Here is a 23,794-nt window from a genome sequence, read left to right as displayed (position 1 = left end):
GGTAGTGAAGGACGAAGGAGAGTAGGGATTAGAAATTCCAAATTAAGGGAAAAATCGGTGAATTTCAATGTAGCTGGCGATTCAGATGTATTAGCTCCGATACTTTGCGAGCAACACTGATATTTTGTTCTTTTATTTTATAAGATAGACAGATTTTTAATTAAATCGGCGATAAACATTAAGTTCTCAACTTTAAGAAACTGCGTGTGTAAATCTGTCCTTTTCATCTGCATTATATTGTCTTTTACAATTTGCATTTGAAACGAAATAAATATATATATATATATATATTCATTAAAGAAGAAGAGAAGAAAGAGAGAAGAAGTATGCAAAATGCAGATGTAAGGAACAGACCTGAAATTCGAGATCTTCAATCTCGAAAACTTGAAGATATTTACAGATTTTAGTAAAGTAGAAATTAATTTTATATATCTTGGTCGCGTATTTGTTAATTATTTTTTCTCTCGATACACTTATATCTCGTACAATTAAATTAAATATTATTTTTACGTATAAAATATTTCAATTCACATTTATATCAAAGATTCTTACAAAACTTTCGATCCAATTTCAATCCTTTTTCCAACTGATTGGAAAAAGAGATTGATTAGGAAAATGATGTTGTGCGATATCTATCTAACAATATTTTTCTCATTGACAAATCTCATTATTAGTTCGCATTGAATCATTAATACTTAATACTTAATCGTTATCAAATCTGAGTATTCTCAGTTCATACTTCAAACACATTCACACTGTCAGTTTAGTTTACATTTCCATGAAGAAATGTAGTTTTTGCAGAAAAGATAAATAAGACCAAAAAAAAGATTTTCACAAATTTATAGGTGTATAAAATAATTTAAATATATATATATATATATATATAATAAAATGCACAAAAATGTTATTTATATAATACTATATATAGATGTTTGCGTTTTTGTTCATTATAGAAACGTCAAAATATAAAATATCGCAAAATGCGGCTAAATTAGTATATAAACAAGCTGATTCAATTAGCATAAATATTTTTGATTCGCAGACAGCTGAAACTGTGAGATCTTACTTCGTACTTTCAAACAAAAATTTTGTTATGCCTGTAATATTAATTAATAACTTTAAATAATTTAAAAATTTTACTTTTCCTACATTTCTTCACGATTCCGCCCGATATTTCAGAGATGCTCGCATAGTATACCGAGATTACGGAAATGACGGACTTTCGAAGTTGGACGAAGCTCGCGAAGAACGGTGATGAGTTATAAAGGAAGAGATAGACGAAAAAAAAGATAAGAAAAGAGAGAAGAGCGAGACGCGAAACGCAAGGAAAGCGGGGCTTACAATACACATCATCCCGATGCAACTGTACAACTATAATACATTCGTACATCAGCCGATGCCATAAATAAAAAAAAAGAAATAAGGTCCATTCGCCTACATTCTTATCACAGGCTGCGATAATGTGTAAGGATTTTTGTGTTCGACGGGAGGAATGGGGAAAGGTCGGTCGCGCCGTCCTTAGACAGGCGAAAAGAGACAAGCGGAAACCTTAACGGACGTATCGTAGAAAAGTGATCTTCTTCCTCCTTAGGCTCTTCGCGAGAGAGAAGACGCTCGATGATGGATACGTGGCCCGAAGACGATATATGGACGTGATGGTGACGAAGACGACGACAATGATGAGATGATGATGTTGCTGCTGCTACTGCGCGAAGGACGAATCTCTTCACGCTGAGTTTGATAATCGTTTATCTTGCGCTCGTCTTTGAGTACTTTCTCGAGTACTTACTCGCTAGATATTCGTTTCTTTGCTATTGCTTACTCGTTACATTATGTATACGACGAGACCGCAATCGAAAGATCCGCTGTAATAACGATTCAATTCGTTTTTCTTCGACTACTTATAAAATAATACAAATTTATATTATATACATTATTCTCGAAAAAAAACACATTAATTTTTACAAGTGCTTTAACTCAGTTATCTCGATTTGATACATTCGATGATTCGTGATAATCAAGATTTGTCTTAAAAAAAAGTTTTAGAGTTAAATGTAAGTTTACATTGATATGTAAGTTTAAAAGTAAGCAAATATTCTTTAAATTTAATTCATCCAATGTTGAACTATCGCATTGAATCTTTCGATTGGTCGCAGTATAATATAATTCGCGCTAAGTTCCTGAACAAATGATAGTTACATGAAAAATGTAAACTGTTAAGAAGAGTTTATCACACGAAATATACACACAAGAAATTTGCGAATAAAGAAATTCCGATTGCATCAATTTCTATAGTTCTATAAGGAGCTCTAGTAATATCATAGACAGATAGACAGAGACAATCCAGCTAATCATTAATACTGATGCAACATTTAAAGATGAAAGAAAAAAAAAAGAAAGAATTGATGCAAGCAGTTCACAATGTATAATAAACATGATCTTATTCACGAGAGAAACTTGATTGAAACTTTACAAGTGCTTTAACTCAATTATCTCGATTTGATTTATATAAAATAGACGGGAAAATATGTGAAATATAGAGACAAAGATTATAGCAAGAGTATCGAAATCCTCAACATCGCCGACGTCACGTCGTTATTACGTGATTTTTTTTGATCGCTCGAGATCCCGTAAAGCATCACGCGTCTTATCCTCTTTCTATTAAGAACATTATACAATTATATGTACGTACGAATGTATAAAATCTGTTTTACGACTAAATGGGAATGTACGATCCGTTCTTTTCTCTTTCTCTCTCTCTCTCTCTCTTCTTCTCTCTCTCTCTCTCTCTCTCTCTCTCTCTTCTCGTTACACGACAAATCGTAGAAATATTCTTACAAATACAAAGTAGCGTGTTCGCGAGATACGCATTTTTTACAAGGAGAATCCGTAAATCGATTAAACGATCTCTCTCTTCTCTCTCTCTCTTTCGAGAGATCCTGCTTGAAATTTATCTACTTGAAATTTACTCGGACTCGGTCCAATTAAAATGCGTCTCTCGCGAAAGTAACATCAACGTTCCTTACGGGAATGTTTGCGGTAAATCTTGCGGATTACAAAAGTGTGTTGTTTCGCTTTTTTTCTCTCTTATTCATAGTTGGCTTCAACATTCAGAGAAGCGATATTAAGTATCTCTTTCTCGGTGAATATTCGCTTGTTGGTGCTTAAACAATGCTTATTTTCGAATGTTGAGCCGCCGAAAGGCATTATATTCTGTCATTATGATTTTTAACATCGAGTTATGGCACACCTACGAAAAGAAAACGTCCCACTAAATCCGTCGTATTTGTGCAAATTCAAGCGCGAATTTAAAAAGCGAGTAGAACAAAGGAATCGACGAATCTAAATGTGCGTTTCTGGTTAAATATAAAGTTAGATTTTTTCTTCTTTTAGTACAATTCTTTCATAACTGAATGTCTAATGGATACTTACTGCGGTTTTTTTATATTTTTTATTTTTTTTATTTTTTTGCGAAAATGCAAACGATGTGAAATGTCAGCTCTAGCGATTAATGAACCGCTTTCACTCTCGGAAAAGAATTCTTATGAAAATTTAATGTTCCTCGTTACGAATTTCGTACTTTAAGTCGTTAGTTTTATATGTACATATTCGCTTTAAGAAACCTTAGTATGTATTTCAAGTTCGTAAATCTAAATATTTCTTATAATAGTTATTTCGATTCAATTTTTCAATATATTGTGTGCGCGAAATTCTGCCGAAATATTCTCTCTTAATATCTCTATCCGTCTTTTTCCTTTGCATTATCGCTATTTGTCAAGACGTATTGTGCAATTACATATGTAACGCGCTTTTCGCATGTGTCTCTTTTTCATTTTTATCTTTAGACGGAATGAAGGAGATATATGGATTGTATCATTAAAATGTGTTCGGTCCTGCCACGATAAAGATTATCCAAAAATTCCTATATGATAATCTACATCGATAGAGATGCAAAAGTAATAAATACGCTCAAGAGGCGATTTGTGCATCTGTGCGAAAAAGGAAACGTACTAAAAAAATTTCTTTTGATATCGTTGCTACGTGAGAAATATTATACATATATATATATATATATATATATATATATATATATATATATGTGTATATATATGTATAGATATTTGAAGATATATAAATCTCGTTAACGTTTTGTGAATGAGTTCTGGATACATTCTCTTTTAAATATTAATAACAACCTCTTTAACGAGGTTATACGTTAGCGTTGTCAACACTTTGCAGTATTTTCGTTCTTCGCAATGTGGACAAGAAAATACGAAGAAAGAGAGAACTGAAAGAGAGAAAGAAAAGACAAAAATAAAACTGAAAAAAGCAACATTGATCTTACCTCCTTAACTATATAAAGCTAATCGTTATTATCAAATATCGAGAGTCTTATATCCCTAAAATACAATATCAATAAATACATCGCTCTGGATACATCCAACATGATACATGCATACTGTTATGACACACATGGATTGACTCTTATTATTCTTGCGTTATTACCTGATCTACACACGCGAACAACCGTTTTAGGACCATCATCAAGTGATCATTCCGCGAAGGAAGATCTTGCTCGTCACACATTCCGATGAAAATGAACAAGTATGAAATGACTAAAATTTAAATAGACTTTGTTCGATCGTCCACGTTGCGCCTTATGTGGGATCTTGTGTAATTATTACAAGTGTGTGCTAAAGCGAAGTTTAGTTAATATCGATAACAAATTATATATTGAGACCAATCGTTTACGCCTATTATCGTAATCGTCGATAACGTACAAAAAACGAAATCGAGTTATACCATGAGACGGACGCGCCGCTTCCATCGCTGTTGTCCGTGAAAAAAAATATAGTCCCGCGTTGCACTTATGCACTGCGTCGCAGCATGTTTGGTCACTACACCATCACAACGGCATCCTCGCCGCAGAATAGGAAAGGATATTGATCAATCATCGTCTGGACCACGTCCTCCAGATACGGCCTCATGGCTTCGAATCTGCCGAGGTCGTTGAATTCGATCGGTAGTAACGTAGGCCACCAGCAGATCGCCAGGTTCTTACTATCCATACTATTGAGTTTGCAATTCTCAGCGACCCTAAAGTTGCATAAATTTAAATTAAAGTTTAAGTAGAGTTTAATTAGAGAAAAAGAAAAAAAACGAAAAAAGAACAAGATGAGAATAAAAGATATATGATCGGAATAAATCTAAATATTTATTATCTTCACGATACTTACTTCACGAAATGTTGAAAAATAAATTTAAGAACATCAAAGTTCACTGGATTTAATTTTTTGAGCATCAGACGCAATGCTAACAATCTTCCGCTCCGATCTGTAAATCGGTTTCAAATTTCAGGATAATTTACATTAATCTTGAGAATTTCTTCAGAGAATTTCGTTCAATTATCTATTATTTATAAAATAAGAGTACTAACCTTCCATGTTCATGCAAGTAGCCGACATAGGCTTGCTAATACCTCGTGCACCTGATATAAAATAGGCATGTATTCGTAATAATATTTTACTCTTTATTATAATTTAACTGTATAATTAAAATTCAACGACATAAAATAGACATGTAGAGACTTTTAAAAATAATCACAAATACATTCAAATTTCTATAACTACTGAATTTGTCTTGCATTGACTTACCAGATATATCTTCAAGTTCGTTCATGCGTTCTTTATCAATAAGTGGTGGCAACTTCTTGGAAAAGAAATCTTTCAAGGCTGTAGCGACAGCATTTACAGGAATATCCAAAGAATGTATATCGACATTACCATCTATATGTAAAAAAACAAAAAAAAATGGATTTACCCATCGTACAAGATTTAGAAAAAAAAAGAGAATTTTGTATCAAAAAGAAAGTGACATTGCAACAAGTTTCAATGAATAATATACCTTCTTCAAACTTTTGGAAAAGCAGTTCTACATGTGCGCGATTACCAGGCACCCTATATATCCCTTCCGAATCCAATCCTTCGTCTTCGATAAATCGTACGCACTTCTCCAGGAATAAGGGTATCCGATTCGTTTCACTCTGCGCAAAATCTTCGATTAAAGGCTGCGACTGACTTGAAATCGGTGTCCCTCCTGGACCTTTGGTTTGTTTTATCTTCTCTTGTTTCTTTTTCTCCCTCTCCTTTTCCTTTTCAGCGTGCTTTTTGAGCTTCTCTTCTTTTTGCCTCCTCTTCTCCAATTTTTCATCCTCCTTTGCCTTTTGCTTGTCCTTCTTCCTGGCTAACTTGTCGCCGTCCTTTGATTTATTCAATATACCGAACTGGACAGCGAACAAAACAAGATATAATTATACATGTATATACTACGTTTATTGGTATTATGCACTAAGAACTTACACTAGGAGAATTAATTTCACGTGGTGAGGAGACATCCAGACTTGATTCATCATCTGGAATCCCAAACGTATTTTCACTCCTTTGCTTGACTAAAATAATAAGAGTTTCATGCAACTTAATAAAAGTATTAAACACGCAATTTAGTGGAAAATTTGCTACTATATTGTTATGAAAAACAAGAGAACTAAAACTATTATATTATTAATCAAGAAGCCTCAATTTAAATAAAAAATCAGTCTTTAATCATACATACATATGCAGAGCATCGCTAAATTGTTGAATTAAATTTTCTCTCTCTAAATTTTACATTATATTATATATTATATTAATTAAATTGTATTATAATTGTGTGTTATAAATTATATAATAACTCAGCAAATGTTTTTTATGTTGTCGTTGATTTTGAAATATTCTTATTGAATTAAAATCCAATTACTTACAGGAGGCGCTGAACATCTCCGGCAAATGTTTTACGGTGAACGGATATTGCTGTTGCAATGAATTTCCAGAGAATCTCTTCCGTAAACTAACCGCAGCATATTTATATTGTTTCGATCTGGATCTCGAAGTATGCTCTGGATCGCTCGATTCGGAAGAATCGGGTGTTTCGCTAGATACTAAAAAGATAGAGATATCGCTAAATATATCGCCAAGCCTTATATAGTTAATGTCGAAATTTATATATTTTTTATATTTATTATATTTATATTTATAGTTATATAAAAAATACTTTTAAAAAAATTTACCTCTATCTGCTGGATCGACACGCCAATTCTTATCATCTTTCATATTGTAATTCAAGCTGACTATACCGTCTCCCGCTTCCCATACTGGCCAATGATGGTACTTTAGGTGTAGCAACCGGTATCGCGGTGCGTTTTTTGCGTATTCGCTTATGCGACAGAGACTTCTTACTCGTTTTACTCAAGGCGTCAGTCGCCCTTTGCCTTTCCAACGAACTCCATTCCGAGTCGGAATCGCTATATGCTGCATTTGCAAATAATTAATGTAAATAATAATTGCATGCAAACTTAACATCTATTTTTCTAAAAAAAAACATTAGCGAAAAATCTTACATGGTTGTCCTTTTTCACGTCGATGGCGCAACTTGGATTTGTTGTTGCCAATAGAATCCTGAACCAGGGCGTACATGTAATCGCCATCATAGGCAGAGTACATACTCGGAACAACATCTTTCACCTGCGCGTACTCCGAGCCGAGATCCACCAGTTCCGGTGTGGCAAGAGGAGCATGGCCCATCGTCAGTTTCGGGCCGTGTTCGTCTTTCTCGCCAATCGTCATCCTGGCTATCGCGTCTGTCACATTGGAAAAATCCTTCAGATTGATTTTCCCGGGCTGTTTTAACGTCTGACTGTTTCCTTTCGGTCGTGGCTTAGCCTGGGAAATGTATCGTCGACCTGTCGTAAAGGCTCTGTGCGGATAACTATTGGTAACCCCATCTTGATGCATAAACGTATCCTTCACCCAACCTGAAGGGAAAAAAAGAATTTACAATTTATGACGAATTTTAGAAAGTCACATCGCGACGTTGTGTAATAAATTAATTTCCAATTACCGGATAACTTGTTCGTGATATCTTCGTTTTTCATTAGATCTCTCTCCCTCTCCTCTCGATAGAAGTCGACCTGGCTGTAAATGTCGCTGTCGTCGCTCGGCGTGGCTCTGTGATCCGCGAATTGTTCGGTCAAACCGGTGTCACCTAGATCACCATCAGGTGTCAACTGCTCGTACGACTCGGAGCCGCTTCTAAAAGTTACAGACATACTGCTTCACATTACTTTTGAGTCACAAAGAAATACACAGACATTAAATATATCAATTCGCTCAATTCGCAAGAGTAGAACTGTTTTATATAAAATTATAAAATTTTATATAAAAAATTATTTTATATTTTACAGCTATTTTATATATAAAAATATATAAAGAGCTATTTTATATAAAAAAATATTAAATAGTTACCCGTCATCCGGTGTTTGAAGATGATAGCTTTCATGTCGCGGTGGTGGCATCGGATGTAAAGCCGAATATTCTAAGGTGCCTTCCCCGCTGTCATTCAAATTCCCCGGCTCCTCCATATTAAACGCCTGCTCGATCTCCGGTTTCTTTTCCCACACCACTTTGAAGAAGGGCGTATAAAATGCAGCTGCAAAATATGAAATAATTAAGAAAGCGAATTTGCCAAAAACATAAAGTTGAAATAAAGAATTTCGAATTTCTTACTTTTCTGTTGACAACTAGATGCGGATGTCATGAAATGTGCCTCTAATTTATCCGCGATAGCGTTTCCCTCCGTCATAAGTAGATGACTCAGGTCATTACTAAAGAAAGCATTTGCACCACCAGTATCAGTCACAGCCATTATTTGTATCGGTAGATTTGGTATGTTTGTGGAAAAGGCACTGTAAAATCAAGGAGAAAACAATTTGTACAATTAAATAAAATACTATAAAATAGCGCCAGTGAAACAATGCGAGTTGTCCTGGTACATACTTTAAAGTTGCAAGAGAAGCTTTCCTCTTCGCAGAATAAACGAGTATAAAACCGTGCACTAATTCGTCTCTAAATGCGTTGGCTCCGTGGAAACTCGAGATAATGACTTCGACTCGACGTTTACAGTCTCCCAAATATGTCTCCAATACTATAGATCTATCTCCACTGAGAAAGCAGCATTGATGATTGAGTAAAGGACCGAGAACGTTCTCGACTGAATAAGGATCACCACAGAACATACACATTATTATCCTGAAATCAAATGCAAAATAAGATACGCGACTACAAGTTAAATGTGATGAAAGGTGAGAGCCACAGATTGGATAATTTACCTGATATCAGGCTCCAAGCATTCGATAACGCTTTGATATATGTTTAAAAAACCAGCTCTGTGATTTATGGATTGTATAAGTTGCTGCAAAGCATCTTTCACCAATGAAGTGGGAAATCTTTTGTGCTTTTCTTGTTCTAGCTCGTCTATGCAGACATCGATAAATGGACACTGCAAACTGGATATGCCAAATTGATAAGAATATCACGAATGCACAAATCTCAATTCGTTTACAAGTGATACAAGTGATGAATATACCTGTCAGCGAGATTTTGTCCCTCTTCTCTGAGCTTCATGGCTTCCATTTCATCAATACTGGCTTCTGGCATAAACATTATTACAATGGGCAATCCTTGAAATGGTAATCTGTCTTCTTGTTCCAGATTTGACAAAAGGGTTTTCTCTAAAGAGGATCGAATATATTCGAATGAATCCTCATTCGAATAGATACAAAAAGATCCTAAAATAAGAAAGATATATCGTTATCTATCTAAGAAGCTTTGCTAGCATATACAGACACTTAAAAAGATAAGACATTTACCATGTGGCATGAAATCAGACGTAGTAAAGGAGTTATGCGGCAATCCGACATCACCATCTATTATGCGATACCCAAGGGTGTACAACTGACAATCTATCTCCACTTCGTCATCCTCCGTTTGTGCCCTTATTTCACGAGCGAACTCCTCGCTCAGTCCATTACTTCCAAGTATGACTAAATTTAACTGATTGTTATCCGACGTTAACTGCCACTGACTACTGTGATTCCATGAGGAAGGTCTGTTAGAACGGTTTTCAGATTTGTGTTACAAAATAATTCTACGCACTGTACAATTCTCTCCGTTGACGTAATGACATTGACTTCTTACCTATGAGCTTTCGTTCCGAGTATCCTTTCTATAAGCGCGTCCATACAATTTGGATAAGCGGGACAGTGCTCTCTTATAGGACAATGCACAAATCCCAAATGTTGAAACAACATTAGCTTTCGATCTTGATCTAATCTATCTAGTGCTTTGTATCTGGAAAGATAGAAGTTAAATTATATTTATGTCATTGCTTTTTATATTTATAAAATATCATATTTGAAAAATTTTAAATCTTCTCTTTGAATATAATATTTATTTAGTATGATACTACATACCTAAAATCGTCCAATAAAGCATCCGTAATTTCTTTTATATCGTCTTGTGTAATAGTTCCTGATGGAGCTATACTTTTAAAGTGATAAAATAAATCTGCATGCTCCAACAGTAATTCCTGTAACAAATCCCAAAATACTTATTGTATGTATTCTTTATAATTAATAAATGCAACAACATAACTGTTGTGCAAATGTACAAAAAAAAATACCTGAAAATTGTGTTTTGCCTTTTCAATAATTTCTTTTTGATGCTGATCATAAATTTCTTGACAATCGTGATGAGAAAGCTCTTCAAAACATTCTCTGCCCATAAATAAAACTCGAACCTCAGATAACTGTTTTCCAGGCGTAACATAACCAGTTTCCTCCAATAATTGCTTAAATTGTTTCTTCCATCTAACAGAAATTAATTACAATTAAAGAAGAACCATTCAAACAATATTCCATATTGCAAAATAATAATTAAATACATAAGACATAATTTTAATGTTAATAACATTTTATTACACATATTCTAAAAGTTTGTGTTATATGTAGGATTAGTTTGTATCTCATTATTACTCTAATTATTACAATATTAATGCAATGTGTGTGTGTGTGTGTGTGTGTGCGCGCGCGCGCGCGCGTTTTTTTTCTCTACATCTTAAAAATGTTTGATCAAATCTTAATTTGATCATTTTTTTCTTTTTTTTCTTCAAGGAGAATCGCAAGAATTTAAATTAAAATAAAATTTCGAATTTAGATTTATTTAACTACTCCGTATTGCACAAAAAATTTGTTATGTACCAATTAATCAGTTTCAATAATTTGCTATGTACCAATTAATCAGTTTCAATAAAAAATTAATTTTTTTGCACTATCTACATTTAACTCTTTCTAGTCTATTGAAAAATTTAAATGTTATATTTTATATTTAAAAAATTTTTCTAAAGTCTTAAGTTGGTTATTTTATTAAACTATTTTATAAATGTGTAATTCATGCATTGAATCAATTTATTAAGCACCAACATATAACACTCAACTTTAAATAAAATATAAGCACATATTGTTATGCAAATGTTAGTGTGGCTCACAAATATTAGGATAAATACTATTATTTCCAATCAAAATGAGTATGCTCTATATTTCAGACCAAAAAGCAAGTACAAAAATTATTTATGTTTATGCATAAATTACCTTTTCGGAAGTCTGCATAAAGAAACACCACCCAGAATAAAGCAAAGCATTAGTGAATTGCACATGAATATTACCTTCTAAAATATTGCGAATGAAACAATACTAAGATTTACTACAATTAGCTATATCAGTTCTATGTAAAAAATATATTTGTATAAACTCGAGTTCTATCTCTTCTGCAATAATTATTTGTTAAAATAATTCGGCATTTTGCATCGGAATACTTACTCTAATCGGCGTTGCTCTTGTTGCAAGGCGTTTATGTGATTCTTAAATACAGTCTCCGCCTCGGGGGTTTCTAGCACGTCGTAAGGGATTTTCGTGCCACTGTTTTCTCCAAAGTCACAATCGATCCACGGTATGTCCTCGGGACACTCGTAGAAGTACTGATCAAAATCGGGATGCGCCTTTATATATTGTTGTACCGCCGACCATTCTCTGCAAAATATTGTTTCCGGTAATCCGCATAATTTACGAGACGTGAGATTCGCACACGAGAAACTTACTCATTAATTAAATTCGATATATCTGGGCAAATCTCATGAAGTATATCCGGCAACAGATCCAAGTAGCCCTGTATCTTCTTCGCTATTTGCTCATCCTTGAGTTTCTTAATATGCCTTCTGAATAATCTCTGCGTCGCCTCGATACCGAACAATTCTACGAAAGTGGTGAACTCCTTGAGCTGTGAGAGTTTCTTCGAGGCCTGCGACCACAGGGCACGATAATCGGTTACGTGAATTCGAATCAATCTCTGCAATGATTCCGTCGACGCGTCCAATTGTTCTTTCCGGGCCCTGGCTGCCTCGGCGAACGGTATCAGTTTGCTGCGCATCTTCGTCTTGTCGATCAATTGCGCCAAGATCATAAAAGCCAGGTCCACGTTAATGTTCTCGTGGGCCGACGTCTCGACGATCAAGATCGAGCCCTTATACTCCTTCCGCATTATCAGTTTCTCAACTTCCTTGACGAACTGTTCGTTCGCGTCGTCATTCTTAGTCGTTACCAATACCACTGGCTTCTTCGTTTTCATCAAATTATTCAGGATATTCGCCACGAACTCGACTTGCTTCTCTATCGCTCGATTCGGTACGAGACTCACATCGAACACGCACAGAAATCCGTCGATGTTCAGTTTACCATCGGGCAGAACCTTCTGCTCGTACTCTTTCTCTATACCCAGCTGATTCTTGCAGATGTACATGAGTTTCTCCGCGCTCGTAATCTTCGTGGCCGCGCATCTCTTCGCGTACGGCTCCATTTTGCCGCCTTTGAACGGCTGAAACGACGCGTCGTCTATAAACTCCGTGTGCTCGATGACTTGAAACTGAAACTCCGTTCCGTCCTCCGCCATTTTCATCACTTCGCCCCAATACAGAAAGTGATCGTTGTTCACCACACGTCCGCTGAAGTCAGACTGCAATAAAAAAAATCGCGTTTAATCTCTCTTATTAAAATATCTCATCGATTGACAAAATCAATGAACTCTGCGTAGAAAATGTTGCTTCAATTACCTGCGACAATACTGAAATATGTTCCACATTGTAATCGTCACTCATGGAACGCATGAAGCGGTTGCACAGGCACGACTTACCGACACCGACTTGTCCCTTGTCCTTTTCTGTGCCAGACAGTCCGACCACCGCGACATTAATGCTTTTAGCATTGTCACTCTCTCTCGCCATGTTTGGTACGCAATGATTCGCTTATAGCAAATGTCAAAATAAATCTTCTTTCCTTGCTGGCACGTAATTGCTCAAGACATAGTGAATGGCATGTCACAAAAAAAAAAGATTTGCAACTAGTACAAATTTGTCTTTATACCTTTGGTCATTTTTTACTTCAAATTCTAAAACTTTGCGTTAGTATAAAATTAGTTCAACCTCCCTTTGATAACATCTCTGGATGATCTTTTGTTTTAATCACAATTTGCTTGCTCGCATCGATGAATATTAGACTTATGTACAAATATCCAATTGATCCTCTTGAAAATTCTCATTCGTCCAAATACTCTATACTCTAGTATAATAATGTTCTTATGGTAGAGATGCTATTTTTAATATAAGTTATTATTGAATATAAATAACACAAAGCTTTTCAAGATTCTTAAACGCTATCTATTATTATGCGTAGCATTTATAGTTTAGCACAGCTGTGAGCAATGGTTCTTTGGAATGGCACTGTGTATCTGAAAAAAAATTGCAGAGAAAGATGCATTAATTTAAAATGTCAATTATTTATACTCATAACAATTTGTATAATTTGTACTATATTTTTGCTTAGTATATAAGTATATAGTATACTATCGTAGAATTATAGCACGACATGTGTCATTGAAAATACAACTATGAATCATGCATTACGCTGAAAGAGATATTCACAATAGCTCTGCCTCATGCTAATTGCATCAATAAGCATCAACAAAGGACAGAGTTGTAAGAAGGCCAGATGTTCCCCCGAATAATTCAATCCACTTGAAATCGATATTAAGAAATAAATGATGAGAGTTAAATTATGGCTAAGAGCTTAGTTATTTTCTACGATTCTTAAAACAGCACGTATCGCGAATCCTGCAATATATATCACGCCGATACGCGATATACGTCTATTCGCGTTTTATGTATAAGCTTTACCTGCGCTTTTATCGCAAGAAGCTCCGATTTCTTCCGCAAGGGCGGAATCATCCCTGCATGTTCAATCATACCCGGTCCGTGTCTCGGTCGTGACTATACTTTTCTGCACTTTCGGAAAAGTTTCGAACGAGGACGGATATACACGTCTAATTCTCCGGAAGGAGCGAGACGAGATAAATAAAGTGCAGAGAGTGCAATTGAAGAGAGCGAGCGGATCCCTAACAGGTCTGCTCCTTTTTTACCTGCGCTATGATGCTTTCCACGTTCGAAATCGAATTAGCATACCGCACTTCTTTCATATTATTCGTGCATCGGAAGGAAATAGGAGAGAGCAAAAAAGCGGGAGAAAAGTGCAACCGTGAGAAGAATTGAAAATGTGCGAGGTCGGTTTCTCGGTGGCGCCGAAAAATTCCTCTCCGATCCGGCAATTGCTGTAATATTATTATAATATAATAGGTATATAAGCTTTCTTTAATTACATCGAATTTTTATTTCCGCGAGACAAGCATATAATTTCGACCAAAGAAGGGAAAAGAGAGGTACAAATTAAAAATACAGATAAGCGAAGGGTGAAATATTACATTCCTTCCTTCATATTTTCCGAAAATGTATATTCAGGAAAGAGAGAGAGGAAATGCGTAAAGTACTAGAGAGAAAGGAAAAAACGAAACGAGATTTTGCACGCGTTTCCGAATGACAGTCGTGGGCTTTAGATCGATATGTATCGTACACAAGGTACCTCGACGACGACGACGACGACGACGACGACAACGACGACGACGACGACGCCGGATTTTCCTTCTCGGAGACGAGGAGGAGAGAGGACGGGGTTGTTCGTCGTCGTCGACGTCGTCGGGGAGGTAGAAACACGGGGATGACGGGTTTACCTGAGTGAAGGGAAGCGCACGGTGGGCTGTTCTCTCCTCCGGGGGGGAAGGGGGCGGACACGATCCGCCGTCACCGGAGTCGTCCGGGAGGTCCGTGTCGCCGGGCCTGACGTGTCCGACGTACCGCAGGTTCCGGACGCGCACCACCCTCTCTTCGGCGAACGCTCGTCCTCGGCTCGGCTCCGCGGCGCGGCGCGGCGCTTGACGTTGTGCGACGTGACGTGACGTGACGTGACGTTACGTTGACGCGCGACTCGGTGACCGTGAAACCGGCGCTTCCTCTACGCTCGCGCGGCACCGCGACGCATCGACGCGACGTCGGCTGGCCTGGCACGTCTCCCGGGGAGGGGGGCAGCGCGAGGTATCCCAGGTGTGTAAATAACTTTACGTTGAACACCGAGTGTCGCCCCGTACGGGAGCCATCTTGCTGGGTGGGCACACGCAGCCACGGACACCGATGTTTTCCGCACGGTCAGTAATCCCCCGCTGTCAGGTGCGGATACCTGTGACAGCTCGAAGAGGCGCAGGCGAATGTCAGACAAGTGTATTTTTGTTTAAATACAAGAACGATACAAGTTCGCGCTATTTAATATTTTTTAAAAATAATGTAAAGTTTGTTTGAACTCGATTAATATTTTCGACAGCTATCAGCTGATTTCTGTCAAAAAATATAATTTGAAAGTTTAAGGTATATAACATATACTTACAACATTATATATATTATTTTCAATTTCTATAACATATTTTTATTTTAAAATTTAATTAGCAAATTGACACTTTGATCAGCTGATTTCTGTCAAAAAATATTAATAAGGTGTTCATTTGCTAATTAAATTTTGAAATAATAATATGTTAAAAATATTAAAATAATAATACATTGTAAATATAATATATCGTATTCGCGATTAATATTTTTTGACAGATATCAGCTGATAACTGTCAAAAATATTATGTGAGTTTAAAGTGTAATATAATTAAAACAAGAAAGGGAATATATATACTATAATTAATTGATGCATTTTGTACGTGGAATTTTATATTATGTATCGACCGTGCTTAGAAAAGGAAATCGAGGGGCACCAGGAGTGGTAGCTACGGGCCTGATGCGCGCGCGGGAAGCGACATCTGGTGGTCGATCGGCGAGTCTCGCGGACGGGCATTCGAAAAATGGCCGACAGCGGGGATGGTGTGAACAGCACGTCGTCCGGGAAAGAGACGAGAAATACGCTCACTGATGGCCCAGTGACCGATCCAGCGTCCAACATGAAGGTAAATCGAGCCGGGCTTTAATGTCACATGAAATATTAAACTGTCTCGCGCCCTCGGGATGACGTTCGCGCTAATCTTCCAGCTGTATGTCGTAACTGTCATATTTGCCGCCGTTCTTGCCAAGAGGATTTTCTCGCCCGAGCCTAAAACGCGCGAAATATCGTCGTCAACCGTCTGTTTCTGATCACGTCGAGCGAAGGAACGAGAAAAAATTGCGATGTTTGTCTCTTGTTTTTCTTTCTCTCTTTATTTATGTTGGTTTCTTTCAGTCTCTTTCTCTCCATCTTTCTTCCACTCTTTCTCCTCTCTCTCTCTCTCTCTCTTTCTCTTATCTCTGTCAATCTCTTTGTCAGTTCCTTACCTGTATTTCTGTTACGTCTTGCCCAACCCTTCAAAGTCTTGTGATCACATGTGGTTGTTACGTAACTGAACACATGGTATTAATTGTCATGTCATTCGTTGATGAATAGGCCTCAATTAAAAACTGCCTGTCTACTTGTATATCATGAGAAGATACTGAGAACTTCTGTTTGCAGCTGATTGGATTAAAAGAAGTGTTTCCATTGGCTTCTTTTTCCTTTTCTATTATTTATTAAGAATTGATTGAAATAACAATTATTAAAGACATTGTTTATTTTGCTAGAAGCAAGTAAACAGAAATCTGACAGAAGTTTGTTCAAATCTAACAAGAATAACAGGATCAAGATTGTTTAATACATTTTGCTCAATTTTAATGTATACAAATTACATTTTATATTCTCCCTTCTATGCAGATATATCTTTCAGGCACATCTATAACAAGCATTATTATTAATATACTATATTAATTGAAAATAATAATAGCAATGTGAAGGAGTGAGTGCATGCGATTACACACATAGTGCCTATTACTTGGCATTTACAATGCTTATATATTATTTTACATATAGAGCATTATTCACACAGTAGTCCGTAGGTTCGGTACCAATCACTCATGCATTGCTCATAAGCCTAGACACACCATTTAGGCGTGGCACAATTAGCACTACGTGAATTGTTATTGAATGCAAAGAAAATATCTGAGAAGCACAACACAACGGGATCTATATTTTCTAAAACAGTTCCCTTAATTGTGCTTAAATGATTCGAATATTCTGGCTGATTAAATAGCAAAATTATAAAAAGAATAAAAAAAAAGATTTACAAGCAAGTATCCATTTCAATTAATTTTGTTTAAAGAATATTTTACATATATTATATGTCTTAATATAAATTATAATTAGAGTATGACAATTGTTATATTCTGATTTATATATGAAATCCATTTTTTCAAAAACGTTATTTCCTGCAAAACAATTAGAAATGTAAAAATGAGAAGTAAAGAAATTGAGAATTGAAAAATTCCTATACAGATTTTGTGCATAATCTGTACAATCTTTGGGAGCTTTGTACCAAACTACGGACTGTATTGCATACACTTGATGCATCTGAATCATGATATGATGGTTGTTGTGATTTCAGAGCCTAGAGGCATCAAATAATGCCTTTCACGGCGCGAGAACAAAATTAGTAAGTAAGAGTCTATATGTGTATACAACATGCAAAGTAAACTTGTACCTAAATATCCATAGAAAAAGCCGTCTTTGCTATTTTTTCCTCAGGATTGCTTTACCTCCTCTCGCCATATAAATGTCGTACGTGCTGGTCAGAATTTGTCATTCTCGCTTGTCAAATTAGATGATACAGACTAATATAATGAGAGACGATTACACAGTGTAGCTTCATATTTAAGAAATGTGAAGACATTTGTCCCCTGTGATAAAAAAAATTGATATAAATATAAATCGTCTACGTAAATATATTGATCTGTGTACACATTCTGTGCAACAAGCTAGAGCTTCATTCAACGCACTCTTAAGTTTGTAGATTCTCAATGCATTGCGGGCCCTTTTAGAAAAAGAGACACACATTCCATGGCCAGGATCTGAATTAATTGTATCTTTCAATTTCTAGGATTCGAAATCTGGAGCGTTGAAGAAGTCCAGCCGCTACCGAAGTCGCTCCTTGTCGGCCAGCAGCACCGATAGTTACAGTTCCGGTACGAGAATATTCGTGATAGTTACACGCTAATGACTTTTTATAGTGTGTATTTCACTTTTTGAAGGAGGACTAGTTTCATGTGTGTAGCTTCCCTCTTCACACTAATATCTTTCTCAACTCAATCTATATCTCTATCGCTAGCTATATTAGACCACTTAAAATTTCTACATTACACATACGTCTTGTTCATAGCTTTATTTTGTACTTAGAATTACCAACAGTTTGTAATCTCAAAATAACGCAGGCAATCTTAGCAGCTTCATTAGGATATTCATGCACTTGCACTTTGATGTGGTACTAATGATTCAATGTTTTTCGGCATTTTGCGCTACCTTAGCCTCTTATACAGGAAGCTCGTCTGATGAGGATGATGTCTCACCGCGCGAAAAGATCCAGAAGACAGAGAAGGGCTTCACGGATTTCTGCGTACGCAACATCAACCAGCATGCTTTCGGTCGCAGAGAGATTGAGATCGCCGAGCAAGAGATGCCAGGAATCATGGCATTGCGAAAACGCGCAGCGGATGACAAGGTATATTCTTTTTCTTTCTTCCGTGATAACAAAAAGATATTTTTTAAATTTTTAACAGGCTGCATACTGCCAGAAAAAACTGTGAAAACCTGGTACTTTCAGAAAATTTTGTTCTACCTTCAGAAATCAGGGAATTCTCATGGAATTTGGATTCAGTCAATTTTTTAAAAAATTGCTTCTGATGATTTTACTCTTATGTAGCATTCAAGAAACATATTTTTGCAATATTTAAGTTTCTATTAAAATATGTGATTTTTTTATTGACCATCTATTTTTAGTATCAAGATCTTATATAACTTTCAAAGAAAATTGTTCAAGTTTTTAATAGATAATTATTTAAATAATTAATAATTAATAAATAATTGATATATAAATTAGTATTTCTTAAGACTTATACTCTCTCTCTAAATTATTTTTGTTTTATATGTTTGCATATATTATTAACGTTTACATATTGCATATATAGTGATATATCATACTTTGTTATTGTCTAAATTAATTTTGTAATTAATAAATTAATATTAAAGAAAATTTATATTTGCATCTACAAATTTTTTTATTTTATCTGGAATTTAAAAATAGTCGTACATCAGGGAATTCTCAAGGAATTTTTTTTACAAGATTTGAGTAAACATCCTTTATTAATTTTACATTCGATTTAATTCTAATACTTGTTTTCTTTTGCCAGCCGCTGAAAAACGCCAAGATCGTGGGATGTACTCACATCAACGCGCAGACTGCCGTTTTAATTGAGACCCTGGTGGAACTGGGCGCGCAGGTACGATGGGCCGCGTGCAACATTTATTCCACGCAAAACGAGGTGGCCGCTGCGTTGGCGCACGCCGGATATCCGGTGTTTGCGTGGCGCGGCGAAACCGAGGAAGATTTCTGGTGGTGCATCGACAAGTGTGTAGCGACCGAAAATTGGCAGCCTAATATGATACTGGACGACGGCGGTGACGCTACCCATTTAATGCTCAAGAAATATAATGCCATGTTCAAAATGATTCAAGGTTTATCCCGTTCTATTATGTGTCTTTTATTATGTAATATTATAGTTTATCTAGGTTTAGAGTTAGATTCTTAGTTTTAAAAAATATATTAATATCGAAAAATAAAAATGGAAATTCTTAAAATTATGATGACGTGACGCTTGATATATGAAAGAATAAAACGTGAGAATATGTTCTTGTAGGAATTGTCGAAGAGAGCGTAACAGGTGTACATAGATTATATCAATTGTCAAAGGCAGGTAAATTGTCTGTTCCCGCGATGAATGTGAATGACAGTGTGACCAAGACGAAATTCGATAATCTCTACAGCTGCCGCGAGAGCATCATCGATAGGTGAGTTACATAATATCGTTCCGAGAAAAACATCTTGGAACATGGTCGTTTCGAACGTGACGCCTATTAGTTTTCAGCTCTTATCATAAAAATGTATTTACTTACAGTTTGAAAAGATCCACAGACATCATGTTTGGCGGGAAACAAGTTGTGATATGTGGCTATGGAGAGGTAGGGAAGGGATGTTGCCAAGCTCTCAAAGGTTTAGGTTGCATCGTATACATCACCGAGATCGATCCCATATGCGCTCTGCAAGCCAGGTAAGACGCGCTTGAACGAGCAAATTAATTTTCACGGCCAGATTGTCCGCCGAGCCGGAATATCACGTCGTATGTAACATACATGTGTTGTCGCATTTACAGCATGGACGGCTTCAGAGTGATGAAGCTCAATGAAGTCATACGAAATGTAGACATTGTCATTACAGCGACGGGCAATAAGAACGTGGTCACGCGCGAGCACATGGACAAAATGAAAAACGGATGCGTTGTTTGCAACATGGGTCACAGCAACACGGAGATTGACGTTGTATGTCCCACTTTATCTACTTTATTCGGCGCGTGTAATTTCGCAACCGGCGAAAGTTATAAGCGACTCTCGATTTTCTCGAGCGACCGATTCGATATGACCGATTCCGCGCGCTCAAGGGAGATCGAGAGGATTAAGTCTCCTTAAATATGTTCTTAACAGAACAGTTTACGTACGCCCGATTTGACTTGGGAAAAAGTGAGATCGCAAGTGGACCACGTTATTTGGCCGGACGGTAAGCGCATAATACTGTTGGCGGAGGGTCGTTTAGTAAACTTGTCGTGCTCGAGTATTCCATCCTTCGTGGTGTCGATTACTGCCGCTACGCAAGCTTTAGCTCTCATCGAACTATTTAACGCACCACCAGGACGATACAAGAGCGATGTTTATCTGCTGCCGAAGAAGATGGGTGCGTACAGTAATTATAACATACAATAATATATATAAATATATATATTATATTATATATATTATAATATTAAATATATATATTATAATATATATTACACACACACACATATATATATATAATTTCGAATTAATTTTTAACTGAAATAGAGTTCATTAGCTTCAGTATACTTTTTTTTCCTAACTCTTTAATTAGAATATTTAAATAGCTTGATAAGAAAGAAAAACGACAAAGCTTTAGCATCAATAATCTAATATTTATCTTGTATTTATTGTATGTATTTCTACCAATTTATCAGTTGTATAATATCGTATTAAAATGTGATAAATGCTAAATTATCACGTCGATTCACGCAGATGAATACGTCGCATCGCTGCATTTACCCACGTTTGACGCGCATCTAACGGAACTGACGGACGAGCAGGCAAAATACATGGGCCTCAACAAGGCTGGTCCGTTCAAGCCTAATTATTATCGGTTAGTATCAAGCTACAGGTTCCGCCACGAGAAGAAAGTGATTAATTGATTGCGTGTGTTTTTTTTATGTACCTGTGTTATCTACCTACCTACTGTGGATCTGTTTCAGCTACTAAAAAACCAATGGACGAGTAATGTGGCATTGATTTAGCACGTGCGACACTCACTCAGCATTACACACTTTCAAGTATTAAAAAAACAACCACCCTTCCTTGACTTTGTGCCGAAGTTGGCTGGCTTTCTCTTTTTATCCCACTGACGTCCATTCTCCGTTCTCGTAAAATCGATACGAGACTTTTATTTATGGTTCAACCTTCGTGAAGGGATTCGCGCGACTTGATTCCATTGTTATCGTGCTAATCATCCGCAAGGAATGCGTTAATAATGTCATGAACACAACACACTGATTCAAGCAATTACCCAATAATCGATATTAGAAATTACTATCCGGGCTGGGCAAAATGTATTTGAAGAAAGCGTAAAATATATAAGTTATTTTCACACATGCAACACTTATATATGAATCTCTTATATATATATATATATATATTTTTAAGAGTATGCTACAAATAATCTCTGAGTAATAAGATTCTACAAATAATTTCTGAGAATCTTTAAGAGAGAGTATGCTTACAAATAAATAAAAAAATACTCTGTCCAGCCCTAAAATTTAGGTAATTGAATTTTATGTATCCGATTAACTTTTGTAAACAGTTTTCTTTCCGAAAATGTACGTGTGTGGAGCCTGCATTCGTCAAAATGAACGGAGAGAAAAGGAGAGCAGAGCTTGGAAAATTTGCCAGACTGTGCACACCAGTAAAACTACGTCGTGCAAACTGTCGGACGCATGTAGATACGAGTCCTATTATAATTTGCAAGCCGATGCGGTAAATAAAATTGCATCTGTCCATTAGACACTACTTCCAGTAAACTGTAGCATTATAGTTTGTAAATGATACATTTTTAATAGTATATAAAAAGAAACATATATATAATATACATATAATGTAATATTATATATATGCGTGTGTATGTATGTATATATGTATATATATAACATATGCATATAAATAAAAAAAATCAAGCATCTTAAAACAAAAAAAATTTATAAATTAAAATTCAAAACTTTAAAAATCTATTGTTTTATTCAATTTCTCTCTGTGATAAGTTCTGTTTTCTGATACAATTTTAAATATTACATTTTTGAACATTAAATTCTTTCTTGGATAATCCTTTGTACATGTTATACATAAATTTATATACATATATATGGATATCACACTATTTTTTGGCGCGTACTATTACAGTGCGTGCTTGCGGGTGCTGCTGCATTATATTAGTCAATGAATTTGTTGTGCCCTTATATTATAGTGGTGAAATTAATACACGTGCGGCGTATGTGTGTGTTTTGTGTATGCGCCCACTTTGTGAGAAACGACACACCATCCGCGACTATTTATATACACCATGCTTTCTCCAAGAGAGACGCGGGAATGCCATATTTTGCAGAGGATTAATCGCAAAAGTTCCATATGTACATAATTATTTGCGGAGGGAGAATACGCTGACACACGAAATAGACGAATAAGCTGTCATATAGATTATTATAGCCTGTTAATCATTGTTACCCTTGCCTTGCGCGCGACGCAAGAATTTGCATACCCCACGTTTATTAGGAAAAATAAATGCCTATCATATTCAAGGAGAATGTGATCGTATACATTATTGTTCTTCTTTGGAATCGCACCCATACCTCTAGCAATTATAAATTATTATGATTTGTAGCTTCATCAAATGTCGACGATATATATACATATCAGTTAATTATGAAAAATAAACAAAACTAATCCGTAGATTTTTATATATGAATATTTAACCGCGGAATCAGATATTGGAGATTATATATATATTTATTCAAAATTTTCGTAAATATAAGTATAAAATAGATTCAAAAACTAGAACGTGCGTAATGAAAATGAACTGTGTAGAGAATATAAAGTTTAGGACGAAAAGAGAAAATCTCTGAATATAGAGCAATGTTCCTAGATCAGGAGAGCTTCCCGTTATAAATATATACATATAATATATATATATATATATATATATATAAATAT

The 23,794-nt window shown here is 35.9% G+C and overlaps 2 protein-coding genes across 6 annotated transcripts; one reads left to right on the top strand and one right to left on the bottom strand.

Moving 5' to 3' along the window:
• Positions 1-103: 103 nt before the first annotated feature.
• On the bottom strand, positions 104-15,477 carry RhoGAPp190 (Rho GTPase-activating protein 190). The gene is given in 24 exon segments (XM_029300804.2): positions 104-5,097; positions 5,238-5,334; positions 5,438-5,488; positions 5,655-5,786; positions 5,905-6,283; positions 6,360-6,448; positions 6,800-6,976; positions 7,106-7,178; positions 7,180-7,346; positions 7,436-7,849; positions 7,936-8,144; positions 8,340-8,523; positions 8,601-8,779; positions 8,871-9,122; positions 9,203-9,379; positions 9,460-9,661; positions 9,743-9,981; positions 10,071-10,223; positions 10,346-10,461; positions 10,555-10,741; positions 11,750-11,959; positions 12,028-12,938; positions 13,036-13,709; positions 15,042-15,477. Coding segments are annotated over 23 exon segments (4,968 nt in total). The 5' UTR covers positions 13,207-13,709; positions 15,042-15,477; the 3' UTR covers positions 104-4,898.
• On the top strand, positions 15,269-23,400 carry LOC114929310 (adenosylhomocysteinase-like 1). Of its 5 annotated transcripts, XM_029300812.2 has the most exons (12): positions 15,273-15,512; positions 16,102-16,310; positions 17,811-17,858; positions 18,303-18,387; positions 18,727-18,920; positions 19,609-19,933; positions 20,116-20,266; positions 20,374-20,526; positions 20,629-20,794; positions 20,957-21,203; positions 21,560-21,680; positions 21,790-23,400. In XM_029300812.2, exons 2-12 carry the CDS (start codon positions 16,209-16,211, stop codon positions 21,794-21,796), a joined length of 1,599 nt encoding a protein of 532 aa, XP_029156645.1. In that variant the 5' UTR covers positions 15,273-15,512; positions 16,102-16,208; the 3' UTR covers positions 21,797-23,400. The 5 variants fall into 5 exon arrangements, with proteins under 5 accessions (XP_029156644.1, XP_029156643.1, XP_029156646.1 ...); XM_029300811.2 differs by having other exon boundaries at positions 15,269-15,512; positions 18,739-18,920; positions 21,560-23,400; XM_029300810.2 differs by having other exon boundaries at positions 15,270-15,512; positions 21,560-23,400.
• The last annotated feature ends 394 nt before the right edge of the window (positions 23,401-23,794 follow it).

The sequence above is a fragment of the Nylanderia fulva genome, unplaced genomic scaffold (assembly GCF_048542155.1).
Source record: "Nylanderia fulva isolate GAGA-0341 unplaced genomic scaffold, ASM4854215v1 Scaffold14, whole genome shotgun sequence".
NCBI lineage: Eukaryota > Metazoa > Arthropoda > Insecta > Hymenoptera > Formicidae > Nylanderia > Nylanderia fulva.
The sequence above is the reverse complement of the archived record's forward strand: the minus strand, read 5'-3'. Positions and strand labels throughout refer to the sequence as shown.

Excerpts from the sequence above, each read along its gene's own strand:
- LOC114929310 (XM_029300810.2), top strand. The coding sequence starts at position 16,209 with ATGGCCGACAGCGGGGATGGTGTGAACAGCACGTCGTCCGGGAAAGAG. Across the intron at positions 16,311-17,810 it reads ATCCAGCGTCCAACATGAAG|AGCCTAGAGGCATCAAATAA; the intron begins GTAAATCGAGCC and ends TTGTGATTTCAG. Across the intron at positions 21,204-21,559 it reads TCTGCTGCCGAAGAAGATGG|ATGAATACGTCGCATCGCTG; the intron begins GTGCGTACAGTA and ends CGATTCACGCAG.